Source organism: Metschnikowia bicuspidata (genome assembly GCF_001664035.1).
Source record: "Metschnikowia bicuspidata var. bicuspidata NRRL YB-4993 chromosome Unknown METBIscaffold_3, whole genome shotgun sequence".
In the NCBI taxonomy this organism is placed as follows: Eukaryota; Fungi; Ascomycota; class Pichiomycetes; order Serinales; family Metschnikowiaceae; genus Metschnikowia; species Metschnikowia bicuspidata.
The window spans coordinates 1,127,942-1,151,325 of record NW_017387733.1 but is presented as its reverse complement, the minus strand read 5'-3'; the positions used below and the strand labels follow the sequence as shown (position 1 = coordinate 1,151,325).

Here is a 23,384-nt window from a genome sequence, read left to right as displayed (position 1 = left end):
AAACGCGGACTAAGAGAGTTTCAGCATATACACGCCACACTTTTTTCCCCAATCATCTCAGACGACTTCCTCAGGCGTGTCGTCGAAACAATACGACGCCAGTTTGTTCCATAACCGCTGACCTCGGCCCCTGTGACTACCCACATTTCAACAGGTTTAACAGGTTTGGTGCCTTTTTATTCTCATCTACTCTCTGAATACAGGTCATGGCTCTTCTATCACGAAACCACTGGCCGTTCGTCTTTTTCCGGACGGCAGTATGTGTGGTTGTGTTTGTCCTGGGCATTCTTGCACTTCGTGTGGATCAGATTATTGTGTGGACAACGCTTCGCCGCATCCCCAGGTGGTATTACACGTGCATGGATTTGACCAAGTTTTACTTTTTGCAATTGATCGTGTTTGTGACATCTTTTGCGAGTCCCTGTAAGATCAAGATTTCATTCCGAGCCACGGAATTGCCGGAGCTGAACACTTTTCGAGTCGATGCTTCTGGCAACCTCATTTCAAGTTTGTCTCGGAACGCCATATTCATCTCCAACCACCAGATCTACACGGATTGGATTTTCTTATGGTTTTTGGCATACACTAGCAACTTGGCAAACTCAATCTACATTGTCATCAAGGAGAGCTTATCGAGAGTGCCCCTTTTGGGGCCCGGAATGCTCAACTTCCGTTTTTTGTTTTTGCTGAGAAAATGGGAAAATGACAAAGTCAACCTAACAAACAGGCTTTTGGCCATCGACGCGGATGCTCGCGGAATGGGCCCTGCAGCAGGCGTGTCCCTTGTTTCCTCTTCCCACAGCGCCAGCCCTTCTATTGTGCAGTGGCCAAAAGGAATGTCTGGCAATTCCGAAGATATCAGTAACTACCAACTTGTCATTTTTCCAGAGGGAACTGTACTTTCGCCCCATACGCGGGAAAGGTCGAATAGATACGCAGACAAGATGGACAGGCCCAGGTTCAACCATTTGTTGCTACCTCGAGCGAGGGGTCTTTTTCTCATGTTGAGACTGCTAAGAAATACTTTAGCTGTTGTTTACGATGTGTCCTGTGGCTATTCGGGATTAAACCCCGACGAATATGGTGAGGAGAAATTCACGCTAAAGAAACTATACTTGCAAGGATTAGGCCCGTCTGCTGTCAATTATTTCATTAGAGGTTTCCCGATTAAAGACATACCGCTTGGGGACGACGATAATTTGGATGTCGATGACGTTGATCCCAAAACATTGGAACAGTTTGAAGACTGGTTATACAATGTTTGGTGTGAGAAAGATAAACTTATGAAAAGCTTTTACGAAACCGGATCCTTTGTCGTTGATGATGACGAGACAATGCAAACAGTGGTTGCTAAGTTTAAGTTGAAACAAAGATTCGAGATTTTGACGCTATTTGCCATTCCAGGTACTCTCCTTTTGCTCGCGTACTGGATAGTAAAGAAGATCGTGAATATATACACTGCGAGTGCCTAGTTGGGAATAATTTGAGTCTTCTGTGAAGTATACTGTGTTTGTTGGGTTAAAGTTTCATCCATGGCCTCAAGGGATATGATAAATTTACATTCTAATAAAGCGAGACTCCACCTTCAGTAGATCAAGCTCCGTATACAGACGTATACTCTCTTACTGTGGCTGTCGCAGAATTTAGCGTCAATTCATATACCCCATTTCAATGATAATGCATAAGAGTCACTTGCAGGAAACATTTATTTGCATTCGGTATTCAAGGCACTATTCATTTAAAAACGGAGAACTTCTGATAATGTGTCTACCGTCTCCTGGTTTTATCGTGACTTGAATGTTCATTCCACCGAAAGCTTCTCTTTTTGAATGCTTCCAGAACAATTAATTCATTCACTTGCAAGACTTAGATAGCGGTTAAAATATATGATCATGAAGAGTGACTTGAAAGACAATGTCATTAAAAACAAATCCGAAAAATTTTCTTTGGTTGGATTTTCTGCCATGCAAAACAGTGTTCTCAGGAGCTATTTTCCGTATGGTCGCAAAGTCCGGCCAAAAACATGCACTATTGCACCTAATCAAAAAGTGAACCGGATTATGCCTTCTTGAGTTTGTTTGTTTGTTCTTTTCTGTGCCCGCGGAATTATTTAAGCGATGAAAGGCGTGATTAAGTTCATGTTGAATGAGTCAAGAGCTCATCAATCTAGAGCTGTAGTAAACTCACACCTTGAACCATCAATAGTGCCATCTTTCGCTTGAGGTCTCCCAATCAGTGATTTCTATATACCTAGACCTCGCAGTCTCATTTTGAAACTACGGGCCTACGAATAACTGCGCTTCAGGATTACAATAACTATGGGATCATGTCTTGAAGCTTTCTTTTTTTGCGACACCGGTGACACACACCCTGACGAGGAATATCTTGAGTTTTGAGCAACAAAACTTGAGACAGACTGCTCTAGTAGTGAAATTTCACAGTGCTACCAAAGTATGTCAGGCTTGTCTCAGATCGGCGCGCGAAGTAAGCCCCACGCCTGTGCTCCGCTCTCAAAATCCAGAAAAAGGCTCACACAAAGCTGCGACACTTTGCAAACACTGCAAAAAAAAACTACGACTCCATTTGGCTATCAAGTTTCAGCCGTTCCTCAAGGCTGTGCAACTCAAGACATACCTTAAACCCGTAAGGCAGCTGTACTGAAACACCCCCCTAGTGACAGCTGCACACCTCCCAAACTCGCAAGAACTATAAGAGATGTGCCTTCCCTGTCTTTTCTGCTTCCCCCGAATAAGTCCAATCATGTTCGGGGTAGCAACTATACACAAGTACTTTTCGCTCATTTCGCTCATTATCTCTTTTTTTCTTTTGGGCTTCCTACTTATTGGAGGTGCCTCAACCGAGTCAGCATATCTGTCCATTTACCTAATAAAAATGAAGTACAATGATACCGTCATCGAATCAGCCGCACTGAGCAATAGCACCTCCAGTGTTTCGGAACTCACAATCCGCGCCAACTACCTAACATTGTGTGCGAGCGCGGCGGGCGACATGGTATGCACCACCAGCAAGAACACTACAGATTTGGGAACTATTAGCAGCACCGATTCCAGCACAGATGGCGTGAGTCTAGTTGTCATTGCATCCGCGTTAAGTCTGGTGTGTACGCCGTATTTGTTGATCACGGCTCTCGTAATCGTGCTCTTGTTGACGATTGTGGTTCTCTGGCAGTTAATGCCTTTTGTTCCCGGCAAAGTCATTGCACGCAAAATCTGTGCGGCGGCCGCGCTTCTCGCCAGTCTTGTCTGGGGCCTAGGCGCTATGCTCCAACACCAGGCTATCGTCAGCGCCGAAGCATTTGTCGAGGCTGCCACTCTGAATTATATTTCTGTGGAGCGGGGCTCCAAGGCCGAGGCCCTTTCGTGGACAGCGTTTCTGTTTTTGGTAATTACATTTTTTGCCTTGCTGTTCCGAGTTTTTAGAGACCATCGCCAACTGATGGCGCTAGACGAGAAGTGTTGAAAGACGATCAATTAGGGTATGGAACACCCTAAGGACAAATATGGGGCTGCGACGGAATTAAACATGGCTGGAAGCTAATTATAAAATATACAATAGTAGAATGATGTACAAAGTAGATACATGCGTATTGCGTCATCTAATAGCCAATGCCACGGCCTAATTCTACTCTCAGATTTGAATAATTAACACTGCTTAGAAAAAATTAGCAACATTTTTATGTATCGACCGTATGTCTGTCTCGGGTCACTAGACTTCCGAGGCTCGACCGCGGGAAGGCCTTTGGCGGTACATTTCTGATGTTCGATGAGTGCTTTGAAACCAAACTTTCACAAGCTAGACATCTTGCATCTATCACCAAAATTTCCGGCTATATTGTTGTCAAAATAAGCCTCATAGACAGAATGTGGTGATAGAATCATTAGGAGGAGACATAGCCACAAGCTCAATACTCATTCCTAAATGACAATTGAATGCCCTGACAACGTATAAATTAATGGTCTACTTTATTACTGGCGTTATGTGATTCTATTCTGTCAAAAATTCCAGAGACTGCCATGGCTATATGACTTTGGCTTTTTTGATTTTCTACTCACTTTTGATCTTTCTAAACATGTAGATTCGAAGTTGCATGAAAGCACATCTTCATCTTTAGAAACCTCCACATGCTTTTTTGTTGGCTGAATCACAGGATATTCCGAGCCGGTCATATATTTCTTCTCTTTTTCAATGCGTGCAAATACGCGTTTGATACCAGCATCCATGTCCTGCAACTTCTTTGCGGTCATACACTGGACAATGTCTCAATATCTTTCTGATAAACTAGTTTTTAGCACATAAACTGAATGGCACCCTGTGCTCGTTCAGAAACGACCAGCAAATAGTATTCCGATTGAAAGGTCCGGAGTGTGGAGTAGGGATGTAAAATCTCACCACAAACAAAAACTGTTAGGAAACACCTATAATAGATCGCATCATTGGCTCGGGTGGTTTTTTGGTAGATTCATCTGATTAAGAGAGTAAAACTATACAAATAACATATATATATATAAAGCTTTAAACAGCCCCCAGCTACGTACCGAGTGTCAAAACTCGTCTCGCTCCCTTCCTTTAGTCACGACCTGGACGGTCCTCTTGGCCCGTATCTGTTTATGTATTGGATACTACGTCATCGACTCCTAGGATAAGTTTATAAGGGTGATAATGCACAACCGGCATAGTAGAAATTGAGGTCAGCAAATAATGACAAATGCAAGGTAATGAAATTTTCTAAGTTTGAGCAATCGCAAAACCATATTACGCTTAAATTATTAACTCTACCTTTAAAAAATCTTTTGGTTGCGGCCATACCATGCAGGAAGCACTGTTTCCCGTCCGATCAACGCTAGTTAAGCTGCATAGGGCCGCACCGAGTAGTGTAGTGGGAGACCATATGCGAAATTGTGGTGCTGCAATCTTTTTTCGAAATGTATAGATGATGAAGTCTGAAAGTCGCCCCTGAAAGTTGACCAAAACACTGAAAAGGTCCATTCATAATCTAAAAGCAAGCGCTTTAACCTGATCTTGAAGAGGGGAGGAAGAATGTTGACTCAATGCGGTACTTAAAGACTCAGTGCAACGTTGCACCGCCAAACACATATATGATTCAGCTCTTTTCATCCAGATGGCTTGTAAGAAAAAGATTTCAGGTCACTCAACAACACAAGACTCCTCGAAAATCTCTTATTTGTTTCGCAGACATATATGTTTTGAGCTTCAACGCGTGCTGATCGCCTTGCAAACTGCCTTTCTTCTTGACTAGGTGGGGGCTACAGAAGCATACATATCCCTTCATTTCTTTTTTCAAAATTTATCTCTCTGTCGGCTGGTATTTCTTGACTATGTTTTTATTGACACTCCATACGCTTAAACGTTTCTCTTGTTTGACCGTTGGGAATCTAAGACACTTGGTACGTAGCTGGGAGCTGTTTAAAGGTTTTTTATATATATTCGTTATATAGTTTTGCCCCTTTAATCAGATGAATCTACCAAAAAAAAAGAAAAAAAAGGAATCGAATTCAGATTCATCCACAAAATTAATGGCGAGGGTTAACTGAGCAAGTGTTGCGGGATTCACAGAAGTAATGTTTTGAATGGAGAACTCATTATTACTGAGTAAGTCGGGTGGATGTCAGATTAAGAACATTCAGAACTTTAATGTGTCTTCTTGAAAGTCAAAGGTTTCTAATTTCAAGTGTAAAAATAAAAGCTGCGGACACAACCAGAAATTAATTTTGCATTGTGATCGTTACGCAAATGACGATTTTGTCATTATCTCGATCATTTGCCAGTTACTAAATTATTTACTTTTCACCGTTTATTTTTCTTTTCCACAATCTTATCCACATTGGTGATTTCATCAGTGATTTCGTGGCATTACAATATCTTGGATGATACTAAATGTGTTATAAAAGATCTTGGAGCAGTACCCAGTCAACAATTCGCAATCGTAAATGAGGGAATAAAAATATTCTGATCAATTTTCTTTTACGAAAGAAAATGTTTCAATTTTCGTTTAGGAGGAATCTATACACCTTTGTATTAAAAAAAAGTTGACCAAGCGTAGGGTCTTTTCCAGAATAGTGAAATTCTGAAATGCCATTGCAGAACAATTCCCAATGTTTTTGTAAAAAGTTTGAGTGTAAATTAAATTGTCAAAAAACGATTCTCGAGACTGAGATTTTTTTTTCAAGAAGCGAAATTTCTTTCACTGCAATGCCATGATATAAATGAATCATCCAGGGTGAAAGCTTTACCTGAATGATTTTAAGTTTCTGGTCTACTCAACGACCAAAAAAAGTGGACGCGCCAGGCTTTCCTGCACTTTCTAGCCGACTAATAAAGAAAAAACTTGAGCTCAACAAAAACCTGATAAAAGATATGAATTTAAGCAAGAATATTGTGGTCAACGAAGTTCTTGAGTTTCAATTCTATTGAAAAATTTTGCCCATGCGAAGAGAAAAAGATTGTGCAGAGCTCCCTTGTGAGCTATCGACATTACGCTACGAGAATCCCGAAGACTGCGTGAGGCCCCATCAAAAAAGATGGAATCACACTCAGAACAGAAAACTTTCTTTTATGCTTTTCGGATCAGTTTGAGTTAACAGGGACTTGATGTCATTCGTAGCGGTTTGGATTCCAGTAGGACGATTCAGTAATTTTTATCCGAACCTATCTACCTCATTAAACATTTTTTCCGAAATTATCATGAATACTTTTGGAAGCATCATAGAGTATCAGCACAGGGAAGCCATAGTATGAAGGTGACGACTTGATAGTTGGCAGGTCCGGACTCAGACCAACGCGCAAGCGCGCCCCACGACAGGATCACGTGGATATCACGTGCCACAACCAAAATCGAGCTCGCTCGTTTTCCACCTTTTGGACCGCGCCGGTTAAATTTTACTTGTTTACACCTCTTCATAGCTCCAAAATTCAGAAAAAAACAAGCTTTCCCTAAGATGAGCCATATGGAGCAAATCGATGGCTTTGTTCGCCGCATTAGAAATGCGGAGAGCAACTACAAGGAGTCGCAGTCCATATTGCTGGAGCTTTTGGATATGATCGAGGCCTTCAATGGGGCCACAGAGTACGCCTACTTCTTAAAGAATCTCGTTCCAATTTTCATTGAAAAACTCAATCTGGTACCAATTGCTTATGTAAGCAACAGCCCAGAGAACAAGCTTAGAAGTCTGATCCTTGAGATCATCCATCGATCGATCATGACCGAGACATTCCAGCCGTACTCTGAGGACATTTTGACCTGCTTAACCACTATTTTGCAGAAAGAAAACGAGGATAATGGAGTTTTGTGTATGAAGATCATTACCACTTTGCATAAAGCATATAAGGCGCTGTTGGTGGAGAAAGTTGACCTGTTCATTGAAGTTATAAACCAGGTTTACGACAATATGGACCAAGCTTTAATCGAGGTCTTTTCCCAGCAACAAGATCTGCAGTCGCCAAAATCCGAAATAGACGAAAGCAAGGAATCTTCTTTTTCTGATGAAAAAGAAAACCCCAAGACGCTATGCCAAGCCATGAAGTCTTTCAAAGTTTTGGCAGAGTGCCCGATTACCATGGTGTCTTTGTATTCCTCATACAAAAGCTTAGTCCAGACATCTCTTCCGGGGTTTTTGCCTAAGATTATCCATATTTTAATGTTGCAGGTTGAGCAACAGAAGCAGTATCGCGAGAAGCACCTTCAAACCTCAAAGTCCGTCACTTCCATCCTGCCTGACATCACCAATAGACAGGCATACTCGGATTTTATCTTGGGTCAAGTGAAGGCAACCTCTTTCCTTGCGTATGTTTTCATCCGTGGATATGCGAGCCAGAATCTATCTGCGACTCAATCCAAGGTTGTTCCCGATGTTATTTTAAGACTTCTTCAGGACTGTCCGGCAGAATTATCTGTGGCCAGGAAAGAACTACTTCACGCGACACGCCACATCTTGTCCACACCATTCCGCACACAATTCATCTCAAAAATTGAGTTGCTCTTCGACGAGAAGATTCTTATAGGCCACGGATTGACATCATTCGAAACATTAAGGCCATTGGCATACTCTACTGTGGCTGATTTCATACACAATGTCCGTAACGAACTCACTCCCAAGCAGATCTGGTCGACTGTGCAGATATATTGTACGCTTTTAAAGGATGATACCTTGGCTCTTACGGTACAAATCATGAGTGCAAAGCTTCTACTCAACTTGGTGGAGAGAATCATGAAGTTGCCCAGTAAGCTTGAAGGTAGGCATTTGTTCATGATGATAATTGATTCTTACGCTAAACGATTTCAGAGTCTTAATCGCAAATTTCACTACATTTTGAAGAAACACAAACAATTCGAAAATCAAATGAAAGTGAAAGAGGCTGATGCCAAACTTGCAATTAAACGGTACAGCTCCAAAATTGATGATCAAGTAGCTATGGATATGGGCTTCTCAAATGATCAAAAACCGGAGGAAGAATCACCTAAAGAAAGTGCGGCAAGTCTGCGGAACAGTGGTCCAAATTTAACTGATGACAATATGGACATTGATTCCGATGAACCACCTTCAGGAAATGTGATTGATCCAATGAGAGTCGAGGATATATTCAGCATAGAGGAACTCTCGCCTATATCCGTGTCTTCAGTTTCAGCGAATTCAGATCTCCTTAAAGACGCAAGGTATCTTTTCCGCACATTAATGACCTTTCTCAAATCTGTTGTTTTTGGTCTCAAGAATTGCAACCCACCAGTGCCACCACAACCCGTGCAGGACCCGAATGTGCCCGGCCAGATTGTCAATTACGACAAGTGGAATGAGTCGGCCAAATTGACTTCTTTAGAGGAAATCAAGATCTTGAAAAGCTTTTTTCGGGGTGGAATAAGCTGCTTGAAGTTCTTTTCTGTCTCCAAACCAAAGCAATTGGCGCAGGCCAAGGTTTTCGATTTCTCTACTGGCGGACCAAACCTTCCAATCACATCATCGAAAGAGGAGAAAGATCTAATGGAAATTTTCGCCACTATTTTTATCCACATTGACCCTGCATCCTTTAACGAAATAGTCAGCGATGAGCTTCCATTCATGTTCGATTCTATGCTCGAAAATGCCGCCCTTTTGCATCTTCCTCAATTTTTTTTGGCTAGCGAAATGACATCAGCTAATTTCTCGGGAATATTAATGTCTTTTCTTCGCGGTAAATTGGACCAACTTGATAAGGCCGATCTCATAAAGTCCAACATTCTAATCAGGTTGTTCAAACTTTGTTTCATGTCAGTCAATCTCTTTCCAACGGCTAATGAAGGCGTGATTCTTCCCCACTTGAATCAATTGATATTAGAGTCTTTAAGACTCTCTACAAAGGCGGAGGAACCCATTTTTTATTCTTACTTGGTCAGGACATTATTCAGAAGTATAAGTGGAGGCCGCTTTGAGAATTTATACAAAGAAATTATGCCAATCCTTCCAGTATTGTTGGAAAGTCTTAACAAACTCATAACGAATTCAAAGCGACCTTACGAGCGAGATATTTACGTTGAATTGTGTTTAACTGTCCCAGTTAGGTTGTCTGTTTTGGTACCTCACTTGAACTATTTGTCGACTCCTTTGGTGTATGCACTTAATGGATCACAGGAGCTTGTTACTCAAGGCTTGCGTACGTTTGAATTGTGTGTTGACAATTTGACCGCTGAGTATTTTGACCCAATGATTGCTCCTGTGATAAATGAGATAATGGCCGCATTATGGAAACATTTGGAGCCTGTGCCATACCATCATCAACACTCACACACTGCTATTCGTATTCTCGGAAAACTTGGTGGAAGAAACCACAAACACTTGAAGCCATGTAATACTTTGAAACCTCAGTCGAAATTGGATCAGAACATCGCAACGCTCTTTTCTATTCAAGGGTTTGAAGACAAAGTCCCTCTCTCTATTACTCCTGGAATTGAATCTGCGATCGAGTTGATTGAGGATCCAAGACTGAAGGCACATTACAGAATCAGTGCTTATAAGTATTTGTCGAGTATCTTAAAGTTATTCATTGACACGAATCCGATTCCACAAGACTATGGTATATACATACAAGATCAAGTGGAATTGTTAAAGGCGGAAGAATTGAAAGACTTTCCTGAATTGGAACCTTCAGATATCAAAGATGGTACAAAATTCGGTTGCCAACAAGAGTTACTTGCAAAATTGTTGGAGGTCCTTTTCTTTTCGTTGTCAATTCCCGAAATAGCCGATGAAGCAAGCACGTTGATTGACAATATCACAAATCACTTCACGTTGATCTATTTGGGCACTTCTACAATCCAAAAAATCAAAAAAGACAGACCATTTTCCGTTAATGATCAAGAAGGACACGCGTTTATTAGCGAGACTGTTTTCCTTAATGCTATAAATTATGCTTTGGGTTTTTGGGACAAAAACGTTCGCGCAAAAGGTATTGAAACAATTAAGAACCTTTACAAGACTACTGTTATTCTTTTCGGATCCGATGAAAATGCCCTCTTCTCGCCAACATTCCGCACAATGCTCTACAAATTCACACATTGCTGCTACAGTGAGTTTTACCACACAAAACTTGGTGGGGTTCTAGGTTTGAAGACTATGTTTGAGGACTTGAACATCCCTCCATCTTGGTTTTTTAAACGTCAATTTGAACTTGTGAGGTCTATTTTCTTCATCTTACGGGACACTCCAGATACTGCTCCACTTGAAGTACGAGGATTGGCACAAAATTTGGTTTTGAATATCTTGAAGGAATGTAACACTGGTGTTTCAAAAGAAACGATGCTCGAAAAACCTTTTCAAACTTTGGTTGGCGCGCTTGTTTATGACTTGGCTAGTGCAGTGCCTATCGTGAGAGAGGTTTCGCAAAAGTCTTTGAAAGTATTGTCTGAAACGACCAATGTTTCAATTGCCACTATAATGGGGCCCTCAAAGCATCTTTTGCTCACTCCAATCTTTGGCAAGCCATTGAGAGCTCTACCTTTTCCTATGCAAATCGGAAACATCGACGCTATAACATACTGCTTGGGGTTGGAGGATACGTTTCTTACATTCAATGATGAGTTGAATCGACTTTTGCTTGAAGCCTTGGCTCTAGTGGATGCAGAGGATGAATCTTTAGCAAACGTCCATCGTCTCTATGAACACAGAACATCTAAGCAGTTGATAGAGCTTAGAGTTGTATGCATTAGATTGCTTTCTCTAGCACTAACAAAGCCAGGGTTCTCTCTCGGACCGCTATCTGAAGCAAGAATCAGGATACTTGGAGTATTCTTCAAGGCTCTCTGCAATAAGTCTACTGAAATCATTAATGCAGCACACCTTGGGTTGAAATCTAGCTTGGATGAGAGCGCCAAGCTTCCGAAGGAATTGTTGCAAAATGGACTTCGTCCAATGCTCATGAATTTGTCGGATCACAAAAAGTTGACTGTTTCGGGCCTTGAGGCTCTTGCAAGACTTTTGGAGTTGTTGATTTCCTACTTCAGAGTTGAAATCGGGCGTAAGTTGCTTGATCACCTAATGGCATGGGCTCAAATTAATACCCTTCGTCTGATAGCTGGCCAAGATTTGGAAAATAACCATACTGTGCAAATCGTGATGGCCATCCTCAATATTTTTCATTTGTTGCCAGCAAAAGCGTATACCTTCATGGAGGAAATAATTAACACCTTACAGTACTTGGAGGGACACTTGGATCGTCACGAAGACTCCCCTTTCAGACTTCCTGTTCTCAAATTTTTAAACAGATTTGCCGAAAACTGTTTAGAATACTACATTACAAATTTCAAAAACCGAAAATTAGGAAATATGTTGGCTTACTTTGCTGGTGCTGACGATGGTCCTCGAATTCGCGAGGTGTCTAAAGCGAGAATGACGAGTATCTTGGAGGACGTGAAGAACGAGTCTGGAGACGAAATAAAAGTCACAAAATTTGCGAATACAGTTGACTTAGTGGGCGCTATTTCTGATCATGATACTGAATGGTTCAACGAGCAAGCCCCTTTATTAGAGTCATTATCAGAGCTTGTTAAGACAGTTATCGTTATCAAGTCACGCTTGCCATTGATCTCAACTGCTCACCTTCAAGCTGAGCAAGCGATTGCCAAGTTGCAAAGTATTTGTGTGAACTTTGCAAGAAAGACGCCTCAAACAAAAGATTTGCTTTTCAAAGTTGTGAATATTATGTGTGAACTCGACATAAAAGCAAGTGTTGATATTGAAAACTTCTTTTTTGAACATGTTGTTTTGCTGGATAACATTGAAATAAAGTTGGAGTATATGAACATTTGTGTCGATTTCATTGCTCAAGATACCCAGTTAAAAGCTAAATCATTCTTTTTGAAGAAAGTATTTGACTGTATCTATTTACACCAAATCGATAAATTCGGCAATGCGGATGCTTTGTTTCAAACTCAAACAGACTGGTTGGAAAAGTTTTCTGAAAATATCTGGAAGTCCACTAATGATATCATAACAGACAGAACATCGGGAAAGATAGATTCTTACAGGTTCGCTCTACTTGAGAGTACTGCAATGTTACTCAAGTGGTCTTCAGAACAGGTCAAATGCTACAGAAAAGACATCATCAAGTTCAGCTGGAACTATATCAAGTTGGAGGATAATATTACAAAGCAAGTGGCGTATGTTACAACGTCCTATTTCATTGCTGCCTATGAAACTCCTCCACAGGTTGCTACTCAGGTTTTTGTTGCCCTCCTTAGAACTCATCAAAACGATTCAAGACATTTGGTTAGACAAGCTCTCGATATTCTTGCACCTGTCATGTCTTTGAGACTTGTGAATGGTGAGTCTCCCAATAGCTGGTTGAAGTGGCCGAGAAGAGTTCTTTCTGAGGATGGCTTCAATGTTACACAAGTTTTGAACGTTTACCAATTCATTAACCAACATCCAGATCAATTTTATGTTGCTAGAGAGCACTTCATTTCGAACATAATTACTGCGATGGGCAAATTGACAATCTTGGCAAATACGGCTTTAGAAAACCAAGTTCTTGCCATAGACTTAGCTGAGCTCATTCTTAGTTGGGAGAACAAGGCCAAGGCCTTACAAAAAAGCAAAGAAAATGTCATACAAACAGCCGAGGAGAACCAAGGGAACTCGATTGGATATGTCGATGACTTTACTACTTCTGACGGTTACACAATACCATTCGGACAGAAGGAGGCATGCGTCACATTTTTGGTGCGTTATGTGTGTATCAGTCCTCAACGTGCATCTGAAAGTGAATTGGGTCAAAAAGCATTGGGAATTTTGAATGACCTCTTGAGTCCCAATCATTTGCCTGACGTGTCCGTTAAGATAACATTTTTCGAGAAGTTTTTGTTCTCGAACGACTTGAATTCATCAAGTCACTTGGGCTATTGCTTGAATGCTTTAGAAGTATTAGGTGTTGTTCTTGAGTGGAAAAAACCTGAGTGGATATTGGCCAATCTTGAGTATCTTCATAAATTGTTGGAAAAATGCGTCAAGTCTGAGAATCACGACATACAAGAGGTGCTTCAAAGAATTTTGCGCATCATTCTACAGGCAATTGACTCCCACAAAGAAGGTGATGGTATAGATGAGGATAATTCTGAACTCAAGTCTTTTGTGGATCTCTTAACCACCACCGTTTCAGATAATCTTGGGGACACAACTTCCTTGGCGGCGGGTGTCACGTTGTCTTGGACATTGGCCAATTACAAACCAGCGACTCTTGATCCATTGATACCAATGTTGATGCGAACCTTTAACAAGTTGTGTAAAGATCACATATCCATTACTCATCAGGGTGCTCTGAATTCAAAAGACTCCAGCACTTCGGGAGATGAAGCTAAAATGACGACAAAGCTCTTGGAGAAAATCTTGAATTTGTGTTCCATGAGAATTCTGAGCCTCGGAGATCAAAGACGTGTCTTCTTATCACTTCTTGCGCAGTTGATTGAAAGATCCCTTGACAAGGATACTTTGGAAAAGATCATCAAAATTGTAAAATCATGGGTTTTTTCTCGCACGGATTTGTTTCCTACGACCAAAGAGAAGGCAGCAATTCTAGCAAAGATGATGATTTTCGAAATTCGTGGTGAGCCGACTTTGTCAAAAGAGTTCTATCAAATTATTGTTGACATTTTTGAGGATGAGGCGTTCAGTTGTACTGAGTTGACGGTAAGAATGGAGCAACCGTTTTTAGTAGGAACGAGGTCCTCAGAAGTATCCATTCGTCGTAAACTCATGTCAATCTTGAGCAACAGCTTAGAGAAGGATATCAGCAAAAGGCTTTATTACGTCATCAGGGAACAAAATTGGGAGTATTTGGCCGACTATTCTTGGTTGAATCAGGCGTTGCAATTACTTTTCGGGGCCTTTGACTTTGAGGAAAAGATTGAGTTGGTTGCTGATAATTTCAAACTATCTCCCTTGACTGCTTTTCCTTACGAAGCCAAAGATATTGAGGTGGATTCTGTTAGATCAGATTTGGACGAGCTCTTGAGCACTCACAATAAGTTCTTGAAGGAAACTTCTGAAGTATCTGCAGGCGCAGTGTTAGAGCCTTTGATTGATATCTTTTATCAAAGCAACGAAACTGTGCACCGTGTTTGGTCAGAGGTGTTTCCAATTGCTTTTAGATCTATACCAAGATCTGAGCATCTTGATTTCACCAGATTCTTGGTTATCTTGTTGTCCAAAGACTACCACACCAGACAGGCAGACCTGCGGCCAAACATTGTACAATCTTTGTTGGAAGGTATCTCTCAATGTGAAGAAATCCAGCTACCACCATTCGCAGTCGAGTGTCTTGCAAGCAATTTCAATTCTTGGTCTCAAGGTCTTCATATCCTCGAAAATATCGAAGCTTCCACAATTGGCGGTAATCCTGAGGTGCGCGAGGTAACGCAAGATGCTCTTTGCAAATTGTATGCGACTTTGAAAGAGGATGACATGTTCTACGGACTCTGGCGAAGACGTGCCAAGTATTCCGAAACAATTTCGGCTCTTTCTTACGAGCAAATCGGGTTGTGGGACAAAGCTCAACAATTGTACGAGACAGCCCAGATCAAAGCCAGAAGTGGAGCTTTACCATATGGTCAATCTGAGTACTCTCTCTGGGAAGACCATTGGATTTTGTGCGCAGAAAAGCTACAGCAATGGGATATCCTTACGGAGCTCGCAAAACACGAAGGTTTTTCAGATCTCCTTCTCGAATGTGGATGGAGAGTTGCAGACTGGAATGCTGACAGGGATACGCTCGAACAAACAGTGAAGAGTGTGATGGATGTGCCAACCCCTCGTCGTCAAGTGTTTGAAACATTCCTTTGTTTACAAGGGTATGGACAAGAAAAGGAAACCCTTCAAGAACTCTCAAGGTTATGCGATGAGGGAATTCAGTTGGCTTTGAAAAAATGGCATGGTTTGCCGCATAAGTTTGGAGACGCGCACATTCCTTTGCTTCACACTTTCCAACAATACGTGGAATTTATGGAGGCAAGTCAAGTTTACTCTAGTTTGGTGTCGACAAATGCCCAGAATCTAGATGTGAAATCGCAAGAGCTCAAGAGGGTATTACAGGTTTGGCGTGAAAGACTTCCGAATGTTTGGGACGATATCAATATCTGGAACGACCTTGTTACATGGAGACAGCATGCATTCCAAGTCATCAACAAGGTTTACATGCCGTTCATCCCAATCTTGCAACAAAACAACTCGGATGGCAATGCAAATTCCTATGCCTATAGAGGCTTTCACGAGATCGCTTGGGTCATCAACAGATTTGCACATGTAGCGAGAAAGCACAGCATGCCAGAAGTGTGCATCAGTCAACTCACAAAAATTTATCAACTTCCCAACATCGAAATTCAGGAAGCATTTCTCAAATTGAAAGAGCAAGTTAAGTGTCATTACCTGAATCAAGCTGAGCTCAGCACTGGCCTTGATGTGATTCGCAACACCAACTTGGTGTATTTCGCTACACAGCAAAAGGCGGAATTTTTTACATTGAAAGGAATGTTTTTGAGCAAGCTCGATCAGAAGGATGAAGCGAACAAGGCATTTGCTACCTCGGTGCAGATTGATCTTAACTTACCGAAGGCTTGGGCAGAATGGGGTGCATTTAACGATCGCCGCTTCAAGGAGAATCCAAACGACTTGGTCTATGCAAATAACGCTATCTCGTGTTACTTGCAAGCTGCTGGGCTTTACAAGAATGGTAAAACTAGAAAGTTATTAGCCCGAATTCTTTGGTTGATTAGTCTTGACGACTCAACAGGCACATTAGCGCAAGCGTTTGAAAACTTCAAGGGTGAAGTACCTGTATGGTATTGGATCACATTCATTCCTCAATTACTTACGTCTTTGTCTTACAAGGAGGCCAAGTTGGTTAGACAGATTCTTGTCAGAATTGCTAAAAGTTATCCTCAGGCGTTGCACTTCCAATTGAGAACAACTAAGGAAGACTTTGCCGCCAAGCAGCGCCAATTCTTAGAAAAATCTCGCCAAATGGGGTCAACTGGATCAAATTCGCCAGTTTCGATTGATCCGAAAGACACTTCAGCCGAACCCGAACGGAAAGATCCTAACCTGGAAAATACTTCTTTGGAAGGAAGTGATTTGAAAAAAACTGAAGGCAGTGATAAAAAGACGGACGACGGGCCTACCAATTCAGATAAGCCCTCTCAAGATCAATCTCGCTTGGCACTGTCAGAGAGCTCTCTCACTAAACTAACTGCATCTTCTGAATCAATTCGCCGGTCTTGGGAATATGTGGAAGAGATAATGGGCATTTTGAAAACAGCATATCCTTTGTTGGCTCTCTCATTGGAGTCTCTCGTTGATCAAATCAACCAAAGATTCAAGTGTACGGCGGATGAAGATGCATACAGATTGGGTGTCGCCTTATTGAACGATGGAGTACAGTATCTCAATAGACTCGGAAATCCTCGGGAGGATGCCAAATTGCCTCCTGTGACTGAAGTCAATATCACCCGCTTTGCAGAAACAGTGCTCCCAAAGCAAATTCGTGCAGAGTTTGAAAAAGATTTGGTGATTGGGAAGCCAAACTTGGTGTCCTATATTGCAAAGTTGAGGAGATGGAGAGACCGTCTTGAAGACAAATTGGACAGAAGGTTCACTGAGGTTAATCTAGAGAACTTGTGTCCTCACTTAAGTGAATTCCATCACCAAAAATTTGAAGACATTGAGGTTCCTGGGCAATACTTGTTGAACAAAGACAACAACACCCACTTCGTGAAAATCGAGCGGTTTTTGCCAACCATTGACTTAGCTCGAGGTACAAATGCTTGCTACAAGAGAATCAAGATACGAGGTCACAATGGTAGCTTGCATAGCTTTGCAGTACAATTCCCAGCTGCTAGACATTGCCGCCGTGAGGAATGCTTATTCCAGCTTTTCCGAATCTTTGACGACAATTTATCGAAAAAGCCCGAGACTCGTCGTCGCAATATCCTGTTTACACTTCCAATTGCTGTACCGTTGTCGCCACATATTCGAATCGTTAATGACGACTCACGAGATATCAGCATGCAGAAGATATACGAGGATTTTTGCAAGAAGAACGGCAAGGATCGTGATGCCCCTTTCATCTACACTATTGAGAAATTACGGGCAGCCTTTGATCCACGTCTTCCAAAACCTGAAATCATGAGCATCCGTGTCGAGATTTTGAGCGCAATTCAAACGCTTTTGGTTCCCTCCACTGTGCTCAAAAACTATTTTGTTGATCTTTACTCCAATTTTGAGGACTTTTGGCTCTTCCGGAAGCAATTTACTGCTCAGTATGCTTCGTTTATCTTCTCGACATACATGATGTGTGTGAATACTCGCCAGCCACAGAAGATTCATGTGAATAGAGGTTCGGGTAGCGTTTGGACTTCAGATATGCTACCTTGTAAAATCGCAAGCAAGAGTGCATCGTTGGATGGGTCTAGTGGGGACAGACCAGCTCCCTTGTTCTACAACGCTGAGATGGTGCCGTTCCGGTTGACGCCAAACATTCAGAAACTCATTGGCGAGTCGGGAATTGAGGGCATTTTGGCAATCTACATGTTGGCAATTGCGAGGGCGTTAACCGAAACTAAGTCCGATTTGGATCAGTATTTGACCATCTTTTTCAGGGATGAGGTGATGTCTTGGTGCACTCAGCAGGACCCACCTAGACCTATTCCTCAGGACAGCAAACTCCGGGAGATCGTCATGCTTAATGTCGATTTTGTGATCAAAAGAGTTCTTTCAATGGCTCAGGGATCTACCGGCTCTTCTGTTAGTACACAAAGTGTTTTGGAATTGATCGCACAAGCTGTAAATCCACACAACCTTGCAGCTGCAGATACTTTGTGGATGGCCTACTTCTAAAAAGGTTGCTCGGAAAGAATGTATGTATTTGGAGAATAAACATGTTTGAATATATGTGGTCAAACTAGCAAGGTGTCTTGAAATTTTTTACCCAGTTTGTCCATGGCTTCGTAGCTCTTTTTGTTTCGAAAATACGCAAAATTGAAGAGAAAGATCATAACGGCGAAGGAGAGAGAGACAATTGACAGAATCAAAAGTAAACAGCTGACTATCTGTATGTAGACTGTGATATCCAAAGGCAGCACTGGGAGTCGATCCAGGTCAAAAGTATACTCGATCATGGGCTGCTTCACCCGAAGACAGAGAATCACTGAATAAACATTGGCTGCGAAATCAACAGTTTTTAGCAAACATGAAATCAACAGGCTTTGAAAGGAGAGACTTGTCGGGACATTTATGAGTCCTGCTGGAATCATGAGCACACAAAGTAAAAACTGGTGGTTAGTTCATATCACGATAGAGTAAGAAATTTTGAAACCAGAGAGTATTCAGACAAGACTAAGAGTCCACCCGAAATATTGCTAAAAAGTTGTTTGAACATACCAGTAAGTATCCAAGAAGACACAGAAGCACAGAAGCTGCAGGTCTGTTATCAACCTCACTGAAAGGAATAGCGAAGAATATCAAAATGTACTGAAACATCATCAGGCCAATAAAAATATTTGATACAAGTTTGTAGTCCGAGGACCGAAACAGTGGTACAGTATGCTTTATTTCTTGATCATCACCGACAAGGTTTTTTTGTTCCTCTGACAAGCCCTTTGATCCGGCTCTAGGCTCAGTTCTAATTGTGCTGCTGGATTTGCTCGTCTGATCATGAGAAACAATGGGAATTGGGTCAGACGGAGCACCCTGATAAGAACCTTTGGTAACACTGGGAGCAGGCTCTCTGCACAGCTTGACTGAGCAACGGTCATCGAAAAGAATCAGATTCCCGCTCATTTACAATTTTTTATATGGGCGAAGACTTGACAATATTACCTTGTGTGTACAATAGTGTATTTGCAATAAAGCCAAAACTTTCGCAGACAACCTGGGTATTTTCTTCCCCTAACATTTCAAATACAGCGAGTGCGATGGTACAAATCAAGCTTGTACAGCCCAAGTCAGCTTATACGTCCGGACGAGAATAGTGAGACTAATAGTTTTTTTTATTGTGATCGTCTTGAATATTTTACGGAGCGACTGACTCCAGCCTTTATTTATATTGGAATAGTTTTCGACTCACTAAAGTGAACAAGGCCTGGAGTCTTGTCATCGCAATAACCATTCAGTTCATACACTTTGGCATTGCAAGACAAAGCTGGAAATTTCAATTATACTATAAACCATTATACCTTAGCCAATATCTAGAAGTGTTAAACATACCATGTACTCGGCCTTTCCTTGGAATAAAACTGCAACTTATGCGGCCGCAGATAGTTGAATATCGGCGTGACTTGACCCAAAAAGAGAATTCGCCAGGGTCCCCAGTAGTGCTCACTTTGCGAAGTTTTATCCGAATTGTAAAAAAAAAAAAATACCTGTGGGACAGACAATTCCCCGGTAGTCAGTTCTTTTGTTTGGCGCAAACAAAACTGACAAACACTGAATCAGTAATACAAATTGTCCCAGACACTATGCTGGATAATTAAAAAAGTTTTTGATTGAACTGATGCTTTCTGTTCTTCAATAACGTCTTTCAACATGACCACGATTCTGCCATCAGATAGCTAGGCGCTATCTTTCGGGATAGACGGCATAAATGGCTCTTCCCGAGAAGTCACCAATTTGGCGTAGAGGAGTCTCTCCATGCGCGGAAAGATCTTGTCACTGAGCTCTACGCCTTCATTGAGCCATACGCCCCATGCACCCATCATATTGGCCATGAGAATATCAGTGAATAAGCGGTCCCCAATAACAGCAATTTCAGAAGCATTGTTTATACCGTGCTGGGCAAAATACTCCAATATTTCCTGATGACACCCCGGCTTTTTGGTTGGATGCCTGAGCACAGTGACTCCCGTATCCCTTTCGAGCTTGTCTGCTTGGCGGTAGTCTACATCATCATTTGTGCCGGCAGAATTGGAGACAATCAACAATTTTTCCTTGGGGTAAAACTGACGGAGTCTTTCCCAGGCCTCGGCATACGCAGGCCAAACTTTGTCGTCGTGGTCTTTAGCAAAACAGTTATCTTTATCAAGCACAATTCCCTTTATCTCCGGGGTGTGGCCTGGAATTTCTATAGGCAACGGGATTTTGTCGAAAGACGATACAGTCAAATGAGGTAGACAGAGTGCTGGGTTATAGGCTAACCGAGAGATGTTGGTGACAGCGCTAGCGTTTAAAAGCTGCATTGTTGATTCCTTATTCGAGAAAATGAAAAATGGTTGCAGCGTGAAAAGACTGACGATTGTGCTATGTTCCGTTAAGATGTAAGCCAAAAGTGAAGGTACGAGAAATTGATGTTGCGACTTATAATTATTGAAGATATCGCGCGTCGCACATCTCAATGATAAGGTTAAGTCAGCGATGTATGGGCGGAATGAAACTTTATACCTTTTGTAACAGTTTTCCATATAAATGATTTCCACAATGGCTGAACCCAATTGAAATTCCATGACTGATTTCAGTGGTTTATGGTACTAAGAAAATACTTATCACCTTGATCTTTTCGTACATTCGTTGGAAACGACCTGGTATTTCATCACGGAGCTCACTACTAGCCCAGTAGAAATTCAGGCTAAGAGAATATCGTCATTACGAATTATCTATCACTATAACTCCATCAAATCGCTTGACGTATTCAAGCTGGAGGTGAAGCAAAAGCGGTGCGCACTAGGTGAGCAGTATCACGAATTCCGGCAGATTCTTTGTCCATCTTTCAATGTTTGAATTTGACTCACTACTAGACTACCAAATGATAGGGACTACTCAATGATAGCAATTATCATAAAGATATACCACAATTTTTATTCTGGGTTTTCTAGCTGGTGAATTATTCTTTTGGAGTTTCAAAGTCGCGGCGGACCCTACATATATCTGGACTATACCTGAGCGCACAACGGTGAAAATATTTGCCATTTCTTGAGTCAGCACTTTATGAGCCAAGCACATAGCCGGGTGAGCCGGACAAATGGCGTCAAAGCAAAGAATCAGAACACGCTGTCGTTGAAGTCGTCTCTGAGGAATTCTGAGCCCGATAGTGATGAAGCCCATTGCATTATTTGTGCTGAAAAAATCATTCACTCGGCAATTTCTCCTTGTAATAACGTGACTTGCCATGTGTGTTCCTTCCGTCAAAGAGCACTTTATAAAAAAAAAACGTGTCTCGTTTGCAGAACTGACCACGAGGATGTCATTTTTACGGAACAAATTTTGGAGGAAGCGAAGTTCTCTGAGTTTGTCGTTGAGAGCAGACAACTTGAGTCGAAGGAGTACGAAATTCACTTCACCAGCCAGTATGTAAAGGATGATACTTTGAAGCTCATTCTGCACGAGTGTCCTGTTTGTCAGAAGCTGTTCAAGAAATATCAGTTTCTCAGCGAACACACGAAAACTGAGCATTCCCAACAGTACTGTGACGTCTGTGTGGACCACGGCAACTCTTTCATATCTGAGCTCAAGCTTTATACACCCAAACAACTTCAGAGACACATGAATGAAGGTGACAAGAGTGGATTTTCGGGACACCCCAAATGTAAGTTTTGTCGTGGAAAGCGTTTTTACTCAGAAGACGAGTTGAATGTTCACATCCGGGATCGTCACGAACGCTGTTTCATTTGCAATCAGGATAACTACCAGGCGTCTGAATACTACCGAAACTATGACGATCTATACGATCATTTCCGACACGCTCACTATGTATGTTCCATACAGCTGTGTGTTGAAAAGCGGTTCGTAGTGTTCCGTGAAGACTTAGATTTGACAGCCCATATGTTGAAAGAACATGGCGGCATTGTTGGTCAAAGTGGAAGAATAGTTCTTGGAGCTAGTTCTGCCCAATTTCAGTCGCAACTTTCTACTTTCACGCCTCGATCGCAAGCCAAGCCTCACCGAGATAATGACAGTATCAATTTAAAGAAGCGTCGTCTTGAAGAGCGGGTCAAACATTATCTCCTTAACGATGCAGATAAACTCGCAAGATTCGAGAAAATCAACTCTGGTTTCAAATCGAGGAAGATTTCTGCCGCGGACCTCGTCAAGCAATACCGTGACCTTTTCTCCAACAACGACATCCAGGATATCTCCTTAGTTCTTTACGAATTTGTTGAGCTTCAACCTACAAATTCTGACCAAAGAGCTTCTTTGCAGTTGGCTCTCGATGAAATAAGCTACAATGAGACAACTCCATCTTTGAATAACAGTTTTCCCATGCTCTCGAAGTCGCTGGATAGCCACATTTTGAGAAATCTGTCTTGGGGCGCAGGTATTGGCAATTCGAGACGATCCATAAATGACCAATTTCCTGCATTGGTAAAGCCAACGAAAGCGAACCACAGGCCCATTAACAACGGTCCTATCAAGTACACCACGCTTCTGAAAAAACCTGCAAATGAAACAAAATCTTTCAAGTCCACTCAGCCATACAAAGAAAATACACTGTACAGGCCTTCATACCTCGAGCCCAAATCAGACCTATCCATTGGATCACTTCCAAAACTTGGACTGTCAGCAGATATCCAACGGGGCGGAATGTCTTCTTCCTCGGTGAGTTCATCTGCAAATCCGTCGAGACTGCAGTCTCCGCTATTCAAGGGCTCGAAGCCGAAGGTCTCGGAATCCAAATTTCCAGCGTTGCCTCCAAAGCCCAAAAAAACTATTCCTCCAGTCAAACCAATACCGAAGGTTTCAGGATGGGGTCCAGCTACGGAGATGCCCAAGCCACAGCCGAAAGACGATTGGGGAATTCCAATTATTGACAAAAAGGCAGAAAAGCTCAGAAGAAAAGCTGAGAGGGCCAACATGAAGGAAAATTCCAACAAAAGCCGATGAAAACCTAAAACATTCGCATAT

The 23,384-nt window shown here is 41.9% G+C and overlaps 6 protein-coding genes across 6 annotated transcripts, besides 1 other annotated feature; 4 read left to right on the top strand and 2 right to left on the bottom strand.

The window, feature by feature from the left end:
• Nucleotides 1-206: 206 nt before the first annotated feature.
• METBIDRAFT_42249 (putative acyltransferase) lies at nt 207-1,472 on the top strand (the record flags this gene model as incomplete). Its single annotated transcript, XM_018857518.1, has 1 exon — nt 207-1,472. One exon carries the CDS (start codon nt 207-209, stop codon nt 1,470-1,472), a length of 1,266 nt encoding a protein of 421 aa, XP_018711755.1.
• Nucleotides 1,473-2,892: 1,420 nt separating this feature from the next.
• On the top strand, nt 2,893-3,480 carry FIG1 (Fig1p; the record flags this gene model as incomplete). The annotated part of the gene is made up of 1 exon (XM_018854093.1): nt 2,893-3,480. One exon carries the CDS (start codon nt 2,893-2,895, stop codon nt 3,478-3,480), a length of 588 nt encoding a protein of 195 aa, XP_018711754.1.
• Nucleotides 3,481-4,779: 1,299 nt separating this feature from the next.
• Nucleotides 4,780-5,007: a sequence feature (Protein overlapping with rRNA (METBIDRAFT_42560, OBA21243.1) was converted to a misc_feature.).
• Nucleotides 5,008-6,977: 1,970 nt separating this feature from the next.
• On the top strand, nt 6,978-18,389 carry TRA1 (histone acetyltransferase; the record flags this gene model as incomplete). The annotated part of the gene is made up of 1 exon (XM_018857500.1): nt 6,978-18,389. One exon carries the CDS (start codon nt 6,978-6,980, stop codon nt 18,387-18,389), a length of 11,412 nt encoding a protein of 3,803 aa, XP_018711752.1.
• A 249-nt stretch (nt 18,390-18,638) lies between these two features.
• Nucleotides 18,639-19,371, bottom strand: METBIDRAFT_178533 (uncharacterized protein). Its single transcript, XM_018854738.1, has one exon. The coding sequence runs from the start codon at nt 19,329-19,331 to the stop codon at nt 18,888-18,890; it is 444 nt and encodes a 147-aa protein (XP_018711751.1). The 5' UTR covers nt 19,332-19,371; the 3' UTR covers nt 18,639-18,887.
• A 259-nt stretch (nt 19,372-19,630) lies between these two features.
• Nucleotides 19,631-20,830, bottom strand: METBIDRAFT_31809 (phosphatidylglycerophosphatase). Its single transcript, XM_018855924.1, has one exon. It carries the CDS (start codon nt 20,723-20,725, stop codon nt 20,102-20,104), a length of 624 nt encoding a protein of 207 aa, XP_018711750.1. The 5' UTR covers nt 20,726-20,830; the 3' UTR covers nt 19,631-20,101.
• A 748-nt stretch (nt 20,831-21,578) lies between these two features.
• On the top strand, nt 21,579-23,318 carry METBIDRAFT_20395 (E3 ubiquitin-protein ligase; the record flags this gene model as incomplete). The annotated part of the gene is made up of 2 exons (XM_018854965.1): nt 21,579-23,038; nt 23,084-23,318. Coding segments are annotated over 2 exons (1,695 nt in total), but the record flags the coding sequence as incomplete, so codon positions are not given.
• Nucleotides 23,319-23,384: the final 66 nt, after the last annotated feature.

Excerpts from the sequence above, each read along its gene's own strand:
- METBIDRAFT_31809 (XM_018855924.1), bottom strand. The coding sequence starts at position 20,725 with ATGCAGCTTTTAAACGCTAGCGCTGTCACCAACATCTCTCGGTTAGCC.
- METBIDRAFT_178533 (XM_018854738.1), bottom strand. The coding sequence starts at position 19,331 with ATGAGCGGGAATCTGATTCTTTTCGATGACCGTTGCTCAGTCAAGCTG.